General features: G+C 36.7%; 1 protein-coding gene across 1 annotated transcript in view; it reads right to left on the reverse strand.

Moving 5' to 3' along the window:
- The window catches only part of LOC105045008 (uncharacterized), a 36318-nt gene that overhangs the window by 7281 nt on the left and 15837 nt on the right, over nt 1–13200 (reverse strand). The window contains exons 11-22 of the mRNA XM_073257622.1: nt 11797–11925; nt 9349–9420; nt 9130–9225; nt 8960–9037; nt 6942–7070; nt 6579–6755; nt 6119–6322; nt 5894–6007; nt 5518–5768; nt 3140–3185; nt 2803–3051; nt 1238–1468 (exon numbers count right to left, since the gene is read on the reverse strand). Coding sequence (XP_073113723.1) covers nt 1238–1468; nt 2803–3051; nt 3140–3185; nt 5518–5768; nt 5894–6007; nt 6119–6322; nt 6579–6755; nt 6942–7070; nt 8960–9037; nt 9130–9225; nt 9349–9420; nt 11797–11925 — 1776 coding nt within the window. The remainder of the gene's footprint in view (nt 1–1237; nt 1469–2802; nt 3052–3139; nt 3186–5517; nt 5769–5893; nt 6008–6118; nt 6323–6578; nt 6756–6941; nt 7071–8959; nt 9038–9129; nt 9226–9348; nt 9421–11796; nt 11926–13200) is intronic.

Here is a 13200-nt window from a genome sequence, read left to right on the forward strand (position 1 = left end):
TTCACAAAGGCTGAATAAGTGCCTATATCACACCATTTACAAAATATTTTAAAGACAAGAAACCAAGGAGTCATTTTAGTTGACTATAGAAATTTGGTAGCTCAACCAAGTCCTTCAAAGAATATGTTTAAAGACTTTGAACCATGCGAGGATGCTTTGCAAATTAAATTATGGAAAGAATATCAAAAGAAAGTACCTTTTGTATGGTTGAAGGAACCAATTTAAATAATCGGTTTCAACAAACAGACTCATTTACTTGGGAGTATTAAATATGACAAAAAAATCCTTCTTGCCAAGAAATTCACATGGTGCAAGTATGTTTCCCTGCTAGTCAAGCACATCAAGGGAGATTTCTTTTGTTTGTGAATTTTTATAGTAAATGGGGTCCAGTTAGGCAGCTTCTTTTGGGCTCCCAAATGCTTCCTTTAATGGTCTGATGGTCTTATGACTCTCATCACCCAAAGTGATAGGGGTCCCACTGGAGTCCTTTTTAATCAGTTTCTTCATGTTATTTCAGATAATTTATTCTTATGTTTTAATTGGCAGAAAATTAAATTTAAATGTTCCACAAGCTTCCTTTTAGTATTTGTGTGCAACAAAGAAATAATAAGCTGGCAACCAAACAAAGCACATCTTCACCTGGGCATCCAATATGAGATGGCAAATTTATGGGTAAAAAATCTCAACGAGACCTTCATTGAATGGTAGAGCTTCTAGGTGTGCCAATTCACAGGTTGAGGGGTCCATGGCTAATGAAAAGGGGATGGACCTCAAGCAGTGCCCTAATAAAAGTAGCAGCCATGAAAGAAAGCAAGAATAAGATCCTGAAAAGGAGAAATCTCCAGAAGCACCTGAGGATGTCTCATCTTTGTACAACAAAATTGTGGACATTTATCATGGATAGCAGAAGCTTGACAAATCTCAAACTTTTTTGAATCAAGATTTTTATACAGAACACTACTGACAATCCCAATTTATGATGTTGCAAAGAAGATGTAAATTTAGGAAAATATTATATCGAATCGTCTAATGTCTCGATTTAAGTTCAACACATAAAAGGACCCTTGTGCAAGTATGTGAAAGGAAAAAATGATACCCAGACAAAAGATATATAATATAGAAAACCAACATGCCACAAAGAATCTGCAAAATACAGAGGTCCCAAGCAATTGGAAAAATCCTAAAATATAAGCAGACATATGATGAATGGTTGATGAATAAGAATTTGCTAAAGCACCTTCAGCAGTGGACGCAAATAGAAACTTCCAGGGAATAAGTTATCAAAGACAAAAGTTCCACCAGCACTGCTAACTGAGTTGTTCCTGTAACCATCCTCGCCACTTAATGATAACAGAACTGAAGGAAGCAACTCTCCAGCTTCTGCTCCATCATAAATATTAACAACAATCTGACCGAGTTTTTGACAGGTAAAAGAATTGCTTCCCACTTTTCTAACATGATAACCAGGCTGTATCAAGGTCGAAGGAAACACATATCAGAAAGCAGACACATAGACTGTTTGAGATATGAACACATCTTATGAAAACATATTTCAAATTTTTCTGCCACATCAGATTAATGAATTTTTAAAGAAGTTAATCTATCACCTAAAGAGAAATACAGAGATAAGGCAATTAGCAATTAGCAGTTATTCACAACTGAGTCCAATATTTAACCAATTGTTGTCAAGAGTTATAAGCAACAGTTCTGAAAAAGGTTATGAGCTGCCTTATATGGCTATACCTGAATCTAGAATATGTAAGGATACTGCTATAAAAATATTACTTTCTACAAATTCTAATGCACAAGGAGGCCTACGACTGAGTCAAGTTCAGGTCAGCTCAGGTTAGGGCTCTCCCATCCCACAAATATTTAAATAGTAGACTAGAACCAATCCAAGTAACCACCAACTCAGCAAAACCATGCCCTGAAACCAAATTGGACAACATCTGGGTGCCTGATCTGACCCAAGCTTAGTGTTAGGTTAAGCATTTATTTTTCCTTTCTGGAGAAAGATATTCAGGTTTGTTTCAGGGTTTGGTCAGTGGACAATGGCACATAGGATGGAGTGTTAGAGGGTGAACCACTGAAAGAGTGCAGTGGAAGCAGATGGGTTACAAAACTACAAGGAGGTGGTATGACAAGGATAAGGGTCGGTTGAAGGTGGGGAGGCAGCTTGGGAATAGTGGGTGTGAAGTGCGGTGGAGGTATGGAGCGACTTAAGTGTGGTGGTTCCAAGGGCATATGTGTAGCAACGGCGACAACAGCAGGGTTACATAGGGATACAGATGTGGAGAGTGATATAAGGGGAGTTAGCTAAAGAAAAGAAAAGGGAGAAGGAAAAGCCTTTTTTTTTGGGTGGGGGGGGTGGGGTGTGTGCGTGTGTGTGGGGCAGTGGGGGAGGAGAGACATATATATAAGAGGGGGCAAGGAGGGTTCAGCTGGGTTGGTGGTTGCCAACATCAACTGCTTCCAGAGAAGATGGGGAAAGGGATGGGACCAACTGACGAGAGTGGGAAAAAAAACGGAATTTGGAGATAACTCATTTTAAAACTAATTCGTACAATGCATACCATATTTCAATAATATATGTTTATCGTATTCACAAACCAAGTTAGGTTAGCCTATAATTGGATAAGGTTGACCTAAAACTGGCTTAACCCAAATACTTGGCCATATATTCAGGTCAAAAGTTCAATAAAAAACTGGGTTAACTAGGACTCAAGAACCCAACCAATCATACAAACATTCATAGCTGATCTATCGACAGCAGGTTAGATATTAAATGGATTTTTCACTAACCTTCGAGGCTTCAATGTTGTAAGTTGTATCACCATATAACGGACCAGCAGTAAAAGAACCATCTGGTCCTGTCTCTGTTTCAAAAGCCAAATCCCCTTTCTGTAAAGGAGCATAGCTGCTCTCCCCTACTGCTAGAATTCGTATATTAACACCAGATAGAGCGGGGGACACTGATCCTTCAAGGTATAGCCCAACCTGACCCACAACTGGGGGAATAGGAGCTTGGCATCCATCAATGGTAGCTGACACCTGTTAATTTTAACTGGTAAATATGACTAATATGCAAAAATTAATACCAGAATGTAGGGATAGAACTGAGATATAGAAAACCACTTACCAGACGCTGTCTTGGGTAGAAAAGGATCTTCTTTACCGTGCTAGTTCTGCATACAGTAGAGAAGATGCAGGTCAGAGCAACCAAAGGTCACGACAACTGAACCTTGCAACTGTCAAGTGAAGTAGAAGGTTTTCAATGTTAAGGTTTCATGTACCAGTTTTGGTACCCATACTGGTAACCAACCAACACAGTGAGAGTACAGTACATTGTTTTGGTACCAATGCTTAATGGGGGGTATACTGGGTGTTGGATCCCTACTGTTACAGTACCAAATCTGGTAGGGACCTGGGCAGTCTAATACTCAAAACTAAGCTGAGTACAGCTGATCAGGACAAAGATCCAAAATAAAGAAACTTCACATGTACTGTGCTAATTAATCCCAATCCAGGAATGTTATTTTCAATATTGGTTTCAAGGTCTGTCATCCAAATGTCGTCTCGTCAAACTTGAAGATTCATTTTAATGCCAAGAGTAACCCAAATTTCAATCTGCATCTGTGCTCATGATTTTCAAAAAATGACAGGTTGCATCATTGTTGAAATATTCTTCGCATTTCCTTCACATGTCTAGCGATCATGAGTTGCATAGAAGAATCAACAAACATTAAAGCAGGATAGCATAGAAAGTTTAAAAGAACAAGGGGGAAAATGTAAAGGCAAAGAAATGGCTTAAAGAATCTGTGAAAGAAAAAAAAGCTTGCAAAGCCAAGTTCATTGCTAATGGGAAAGTATATAGAAATTAGGGCTCAAAAGGAGAAGAGGAAATCATGTATCAGCTTGAAACATTGATGAAAATAAAGTAGTGATATAATCATAAATTAATGCATTAAAAGATCACAGTCAGTTGCCAGTCAACATATCATCATGCTGAGTAACTACTGTTATGATACAATGGGTGTCAGCCATGTACAACCATATTGGCAAGAATTAGCCTTAATTGGCCTTATATCACATCACATCCACAAAAACAGGTCGGCAAGTCCACTCTTAGATCTACATTAATATTGAAAAATCTCATTGACATAGGCAGATTCCCATCTTTTCTCCCATAAACCTGTCTCTCTCAATTCTGAAAGCCATCATACATGGTGGGAAACGTCACTTATTAAAGGCTATGAAAACAGCATGGCCAGTAGTTAATCCATAGATTATCTACAACTAAGAAGGTGATGACCCAAAGAAGCCCTTTATTGGAATTTGTTATGGGATATTGAGATTCTTTTAAAGCAAAACTTTTATGAAGGAGGTCAAATGTATACTACATGAAACAAGATGACACATCATATGACAGCTTTTATTGGAAAGGTGGCAATTACATGCATGGAATTTAAAAGCAACATGGCAACTTTAAAGGACACATCGTGGTGGAATGTTAAGGAAGTATAGGTAACAATGGAAAATGAACATTCTTCAAGTCCTAGCAAGCCAAATCTAGGAGATAAATTGTTAAAACTGCTTTAAGATACACAAGAAATGAAAGGCTAAATTAGCAGTGAATCACAATTTATAAAGTTGAATATGAGTGTGCTAAAGGAAAAAACCAAGAAAGCGTGTTGAGAGTAACACAAACTTGATCTGGTTAATTAAAATCACATAAAAAAAGGCATAAAAAAAATTATCTTAAATTTCTAAATGAGATAATGAGTGGAGGAGGTTTTGAGAAACATAGGCAGATAAGTATTAGCAAAGTGAAAGGTGCAGAAATGATGCGAAGTGTAAAGCAATAGGATTTTATAGCATTCAGGTACAAATGTGAAATAATTTAGAGAAGAAATAGCACTAGATCCTAACATTTTTTTTCCAGAAAGGTAATGGAAACAAAGAATGTTCCTAGTAAAGGTAGAGCTGTAATAGTTCGATTGTGAGGATAAGGGTAATGAACCAGTTGCACAAAAATATCAGGAAACAAATTTCGGAGGCCATACGATGAGATTACTATAGGTGATAGGAGAGCAATAAGTAAAATGGGTAACAAGCATATCAATGAACCAACATGGTTTCATGCCAGGCGGATTCAGCCGCAGACAGTGTGTTATATCTTGTGCTGGAGAAATGGCTAACAAAAAGCCCTAAGCCATCATATCTGACTGCGGTATATAACTATATACTATGCATGGCACCAGTTTCATAATACCTAAGGATCATGACATCATCTTGCTGTTTGTTCTTATCAGGCCCACTCAAGCTCACTAAAATCAATTGCACAAAGAGACTGGGCACTTCTTCCAAATACTTTAAGGTGTTTGATAAAAGATGGAATTTTTCTATTAATTCAAATTGTCCCATATACCAGGGTCGAGAATATTTTTAAAAAAATAGACTTGTGTGGCAAGAAAAGATGTACTTGCAAAAATATTACAGTATAATCATACCATATACCTTGAGTCCCGAGGAACGAAGATGAATTCCTCTCCAAGATCTGACCAGATTGAGTATTCATATACAGCAACAGCCCTTTGGTCATTTATATCAGGAGCAAATTTAGTAGAGATGGTATCAAGAAAAACTCCATCTCTATTAAACATGTCAACAACTATGTGCTCAGATAAGTCAACTGCATCTTGATTTAAGGCCAGGTCCATGTGAACTTCTCCTTTAAGGAGGTACTTCTTTCCAGTAAGATATATAGGCTGAGACAGGGACAGTTTTAGGCAGTAAATAAGTGAGTAAATAACTCAGACCCTAATAAAATGGCATCTCAACACAAGTTGATTAAAAAAAAAAAAGATTCGAAGCACTAAAAAGAGGAAATCACCACTGGATTCAAGGTATTAAATGTCAATGATGAGCTTCCAAAGAATATGCATGGGTTCACGAAATGAAGTTCATGCTGCCCAGGAGACTCCACGCATATTTTTTGTGACCCTCTCTGCATATCAAGAATGAAGATATTAAGCTGCCTAAATCAGTTCTATATATATGAAAACTCACAATAAAGTAATATATTTCCATTATGGAATTTTTATAGCAAATAAGCTACCCTTATCGACAAATCAACACGAGAAGAATCAGATTGCTGAATGTAGGCATCTGTATCATGAGTTGAAACTATGCTGATCCAGTAGCCTTTCTGGACAAAGACAATTCCAGTTACATCCTCAGCACCCACATCCAAGTCAATAGCACTTCGATCCCAGCACCAATTATCCTCCTCCGGCATTGCTGATGATGAAATATGTTTCACCTAAACAAAGATTAGGTAACATGATCAACCATCAACATCAGCAAAGCAAGCATTATAAAAAGCAGCCGAAGATGAATATATGAGCATAAGCACATGAGTCAATATTTACACCAATGAAAAATAATAGATAATTCATCAAGAAATTAATACATAAGCTGCATGATTTTATTATTACAGATTTTTGGAGTGTTAGCTCATGATTGCCTGGCATTGAAAGATTTAAAAAAAAAATGAATTTAGATGATAAAAGTGCTACCTCAAGTCGATATCTTCCAGGAAGGACTTTTCGAAACATAAAATCACCACTCTCATGAGTCAAGGCAATTATCCTTCTTTCCTGCATGCCTGCATCCACTAATCTTACAAGAGAAACAGAAACATTCTGGTTGCAGTTCTCCTTGCAGAGTACAGTACCATGAATATCAACTAGTGCCTGTGTATTCAAAAACATAATAGTTTCAGAAAGGTGACTTATTTTATGAACTCCTACACTGCAAAGAGATCCATGTGGCCACAGGAGCAAAGGAAGCTAGATTGCTATATGAGTAAAGGAAGCTAAATCATCATAAGTTCTAGCCTGGAGGCAAGGCTAAAACGTTATATCTTCTAAGTTAATTACCTGAAAAAACTCTACATTAAGCACTGGGCGGTTAACCTTGACATCAACATATGGTGGTGAAAACATTAGGCCAGAAGTACTAGCAGAATCTACTCCAAGAGCAGATAACCGGTAATCACCAGCTGGAACCTGTAAACAACATAATTAATAAAGATTTCTAAACAGAAAGAAAAGCGGAACGAATATAATATTGATATAAATGTTAATAATAATGAAAATAGCACCAATGAATTGATCAATAGAGTGAACGCAAATAGTAAAACGAAATAACACTAATAATCAAGAAAGTTTGAACAGAGAGGACAGGAGCTCAACTAAAAGAGAGGTCCTACCCAACATTATACAGATCTCAGAATAATGTACAAATAATAATACATCAACATAAAAAAAATAATGACAAATACAAAGAAAGCATGTGATAATTAATCCCGCATAGTTCATAACTAATAGCATATAGGAAGAAGATTCAAACAGCTATACATAATTTCCTTTGCTTCATTTTACCATAAGCTCCCTTAATAATCGCTTTATCGACAAACAACATATGTGCATATGATTTCATTTTTTACGTCAGCATATATAAGCAAAACTTTCTACAGTAAAATTAAATTTTCAAAGAAAATGAGACCTTCCCAGTGAGCTAGCTAATTTTCTAATTTACTGAAATCAGGAATGGTTAGAAAGGATCAGCAATCATGCAAGACATTAGGTTGCAAGCAAGGGACAAGGCAATACAGGTTTCATTGGGACCTATAGATGGTAAAGCCAGGAGGATGAAAAGCAATAAGTTGAGAAAAGGAGCAGTGGAGAAGAAAAATAGAGGATTTAAAATATGGGGAAGTTTTGTTTTTCTTTGCAGGGGAAGTTCGTACAGCCTAGAAATTCGAATCACGTTTGACTTGATGCTGAAAATTCAAGCTTATGAGATAAAAGAAGCAAGCATTATGCTGACTCATCGTCTAGGATCCAAATCTATAACCGTATCATGAACATGGATTGCCGAACCGATCCAAACCAGAGGGTTCGGCCCGTACTAAACCATCTCGAAGCTGGCCCAGAAATATTCAGCCTCTCGGGTCAGTTCAAGCGTAGTGTAATCAAAAACCCTCCCTCAACCCTCTATTCATCTTTGAAAACACTCCCGACTCCTTTGCTCTTCGCTCATCTCGCCCTCGCCGACCTCCCCATCGCTTCCAGGAGGTAAGTCCCACCCCATCTCCTCCCCTCCCTCTCTCTCTCTCCCCCTCCATCTCCCCCTCCTCCTTCCCTCCCTTCCTCTCGAACGATTCAACCATTCCAATTAGGGTTTCCCTCTCTCTCTCACCACGCATCCATGGTGGCCCTCCTTCCTGAATTCTAGCAGTCCCTCTCTCTTTCTCCCAATTCCTTCCTCTCCATTCCTCTCTCTTCATCTCCGTATCCCTCCCCCCCCCTCTCTCTCTATTCCTCTCTTTCCTCCCTCTTCCTTTTTTTGGTTCACCCCAAAATGGTACAATGGACTTATACCATACAAAACCAGTCGCCAGCCAATACGGCCTTCCATAGCAGTTTAACAAACCTTGATCATAACAAATAATCAAGTAATAAATAATCCAGCTTCTGAGACCAATAAAAAATACCAAATATAGATGGGCCTAAGCTACACCTTATATATATTGCGTCTAAAACGCCCCTATATTTATAACAATGTTCTTAAAAAAGGATTTAGCATCCAAATAAGATGAATTGTTTCAGATTTTACAAAAAAAACTAATGATACTCCTCAGACAACATAACAATACACATGGCCGTGTACAAGCATGGATGTTTAAATTTGATCAATAGATAATAAATAATGGAAGCTAGACACGTCATGTTCATATTTAAGTATAGACACATCATGTTCATATAAGTATACGTGCATCATGTTCTTATTACGTATGTAGCAACAAGGAGAATCATGAAACAAAGTTATTTGAAAAACAGAGAAGTACCAAGACAAGAAAAGGTAAGCTAGCACCACCAAAAGTCAAACATACCTCAAAACAGAAATTTCCATTCTCGTCTACTAGTTTCTTTTGAGGCTTGACATTATCAGGCCCATGTGTCAGCATCACCTAGTCATAGCAATTAATCATGTAGTGGTTAAAGAAACTAAAAATTGTACAGTAATGTACATGACCCAAAAATTTATCCAATAATATAATACCATAGCCTTTGAAGTTGCAGCGATCATGTGAACAACACCACAGATATCATAGTAGACAGCTTCTATGTTATCAATGGAAACCATGTTTGGCATGACCTGAAATCAATATTAACAATGCCAATTGCTTATTGTTATTAATAAAACAATAGACAAGTAGAGGTACACAAAGAAAGGATTTAAGTTGTTTCTTATGGAATATATACCAGAATACTAACTTACCAAGAAATTCTCCAGTGTGTTAAACTTGTAGTGGGCCTTCTCTGCCCCTATGGAGTAATGCTTTGATGTAACCTAGAAAAAGGGCTCTTGCTTCAACAAAACATTAAATTAAACAAATAAAACTATACTTGAGTTCTGTGTCAACATCAATGTTCCATTTAGATTTAAATTAAAAAGAAAAAAAAGAAATGGGAACAAAATGTCCCTCCTATCATTTCACTAAGAATCAACACATTTCTTACTGAAAACTAAAATGTGATAAGTTAGAAGTCAACTAAAAAGAAAATCAGAAGGGGGTTCTTTTGGTGGGCAAAACACACAAAGGCTAAAGTAAGAAGAACTGTTCCATCCTGGATGAATATGATAAATCAATCAAATAAATCATAATATTATATTCTATATTCTATACCAACAGAAATGGGCCATTTAGGGCTTAAAAAGATTCTACCAATTTAGTGAACTACCAATACCTCTGTAAGAAAAGCTAATAGGAATAGACAACTAGATATACTAATGATAAGACAAATAAAATATCACTAATAGCAACAACTAAGGTTGGTTAAGGCAATCTGACCAGAAGTTGTTCCTAGCCAGAACCATTAAACTAAAGCATTTCTTTAAAGAAAACTACACATGGCGTCCATCTAAGCTTCATATCTCATCCCTCTTTTCTCCCAACCCTTCAATGCTCATTTTTAGATACTCTTCATCAGGGTTGTTGATGCTTTTAAATTTTACTTCATTTCTTTCTACTAGTACTGCTCCTTACTTTCCTATGATTTGAACTCATTTCCAACTCTACAATTCCAATATTACAATATATTTTTTCCTTAGCATGAGCACTTTTGCTACACACTATCCTTTAGCAATGGTGCATCCTCAACACCCAACATTCTAGTCTACATTATAGTATTGCGATCAGAGCATCATCGCATAACAATTTGTCAAATATATCCATATGTCCAAATAGCGCCGTTTGCTGCATTACACTCAAGATGCTTCAACTAGCCTGCTTTTGAACTTATTGTACAACCATTTCAAGGTAAAAAGTCCTTCAAAAAAACTTCACTCATAAGACATTCACAACACCGCCCAAACTCCCACTAAAGCTGAAATGCACAATGGTTTTAAAAAGTTTAAATATTTTGTACTTTAACATTGTCTTATCAAACAACACTGTATATTTGTATAAATAATGTGAGGCAAGGAGCCTTTTCCCAGACAATATGAGTCAAGCATATGAATGGGGAGAAAATTGTAGTCACCCAAAGCTAGTTTAGAAGAACAAAAACTATCAGAATCACCAGGTCTCACAAAAAATAATTCATACAATTCAAAACATAAACTTTTTTGGGGCCTCTTCCTTATTTCTTTGGGCCTTTTCCATCAGTTGCTTGACAAATTTACCACAATGGGTGATCTTCTTGGCATAATAGAGATGTAATATATAACAAACTGTTATGCCATCGATAAGGCATAAGCCTATAAGGCTGGCATAATAGAGATAAAACTATCCCGGCAGGTGGATGGTAGAACTAAAAAGGACAAGAAGGTTATCAGGTACAATAAATCAATTCTCGAGGCTGCAGGAAAATTGACAGAATCAAAGAGAACTTGTAAGGACAACATAAATATGTACATTGGATGAGAAAAAAGGCCTTGGCACATAAGTACGTCAAATATAGGACTCTAGAACAGAAGTAAGAAATCTCGAAGATCCTATATCAAGTGGGAAGAAAGAATTTAAAGGAATGAATTGATGAAGACTGCAGCCTCAAGGCAGAAACAACCAGCAAAAAATGGTTCTAAAAATTACAAGAATGAATAGAAGAAGATTTGCTAAAAGGTGAATTCTTATTTATTTGCTATATGTTTAAGCAGCAGGTTGAAAAGTGCTTGGTTTAACAAGATACTTTTATATGCATTCAAGCAATTCAGAAAAAGGTCTGTCGTACCAAATCATACTGACCATACCAAGATTCAATTAAGTATGTAAGCCGAACCAGTCCGCACCAATATGAACCAAGGTGAACCATACGGTGCATACCGCCCAATACTAAGAGCACCATACCAATACTAAACCGAGACTTGGTACACGGGGCATACCAAGTTTCATACACCAAACCCACCTCATACCAAGTGTACAGACACTGTGCCGACATGATATGGTATGGTGTCTGGTATTGAGATGGTGAACCTTGATTGGTACCAACCTCTATCACTCGATTTTAGGTGATACAACGGCCGAGTGAGAAAGAAAGTGTCGGAAACCTGTACCTATACAGGATGCATACCAAACCATACCATATCGACCATATCATACCGAATTGGTAACATACTGGTATGGTTCCTAGTACCTTAATTCAAAGTAAAGAAAAAATAATACAGAATAATCAACATACAATTGAAGAGCAAAAATGGATTGCAGTAATTTGATTAGAAGCATACTTGATCAAGCATGTAGTACCCTTGACCATCTGTAATAGCCCTCAACTGCCCATCCACTATAACTGTTGCATTATCCACTCCAGCACCATAACCATCAACAACACGGCCTCCAACAGAAAATCCAGTGACCTTATCAAAATCAGGTGAAGCAATGTTAACTGCTGTAAGGGAAACATAAAACAGTAGTGTATTTGTCAAGTCAGTCAAAAGAAAACAGAAATTTAAACATTGTCAAAGATTTTACCAGGTACAAACTATTCAATACTCTAAAAGTAACTGTATAGTCCATATTGTGATAATTTAACTCGCATTGGTAGCTCCAAGTTAAACAACGTATGCACAACCATATCCACAAATGTATTTCAATAGCAGATGCATTTACTGTTTAACAAAACTGAAGCAAATGAAGGGTAGTGTATGTATCTGGATAAACTCAATTCCACAAAGCTCTTGATGCACATCCTTTCTATGTTTTAGATATTCCCGGGAATTTTAGAGCATGAATCATAGCCATCAGAAGAAATAACTCAATTTGCACATTTCTAACCACTTCAACAACAATGCTAGACTTAAACCAACAAATGAATTCTCGTTATCCAAGTTCACAACTCCTGAAGCTCAAAACCAGAAGGACAATTTAACAAACCAGGACACCATATTTATGTTATTTTTTGGTTCTTTCGCAAAATTATACAGAAAAATAAATAAACCTTCAGAGTGAATGTACAAAAGAATGAGTTTATCCATTTCAGGAACATGCCAAGCATCATCAAAATAATAAATCAAAATCAAGAACCTTTACTTTTACCAACATATTCATAAAACAGCACCTGCCATTTTCAAACTAACTCAGTAAGGATATCTCCAGCATCCATCAGAATTTTTAAGTTCAGACTGATGGACTGTAAATCACACAATAAGATCCTGAAGCAGAAAACTAAACTTATTATCTCATAGAGTTTTCTCATGTTCTAATTTTCATTAGAATGGTGGTAATGTCTGGGTGGCGAGTTGTAACTGCATATCAACCACAGTAGCAAGAGTATTTGGGCCTTTATAAACTCTTGTCACTCTTTTAAGTCACTACTAATTAGGAGAAGCAGTTGAGAGGTCAGACAAAAGAGGAAGTTTTTCTTAAAGTAGGAGGACACAACCAACAGATGGATCCAGGACCTATAATTGTCTCAAGGGATCCAATGTACATATAATATCGGACCTTTTGAGTAACAGTCAAGAAGATCTTATGAGCCTCAAATTTTTTCAAATGGAAGAGAGGAATTTAAAATTATAAAATCACAATGATTAGTATATTTATGAGTTTTTAAATACCAACAGATGTATCATGAGATTGGACCATTGTAGACTTGTAGTTATCATATTGCAAGTTGCGACCCACATGATTAG

This window comes from Elaeis guineensis, chromosome 5 (assembly GCF_000442705.2).
Source record: "Elaeis guineensis isolate ETL-2024a chromosome 5, EG11, whole genome shotgun sequence".
NCBI classification, from domain to species: Eukaryota; Viridiplantae; Streptophyta; class Magnoliopsida; order Arecales; family Arecaceae; genus Elaeis; species Elaeis guineensis.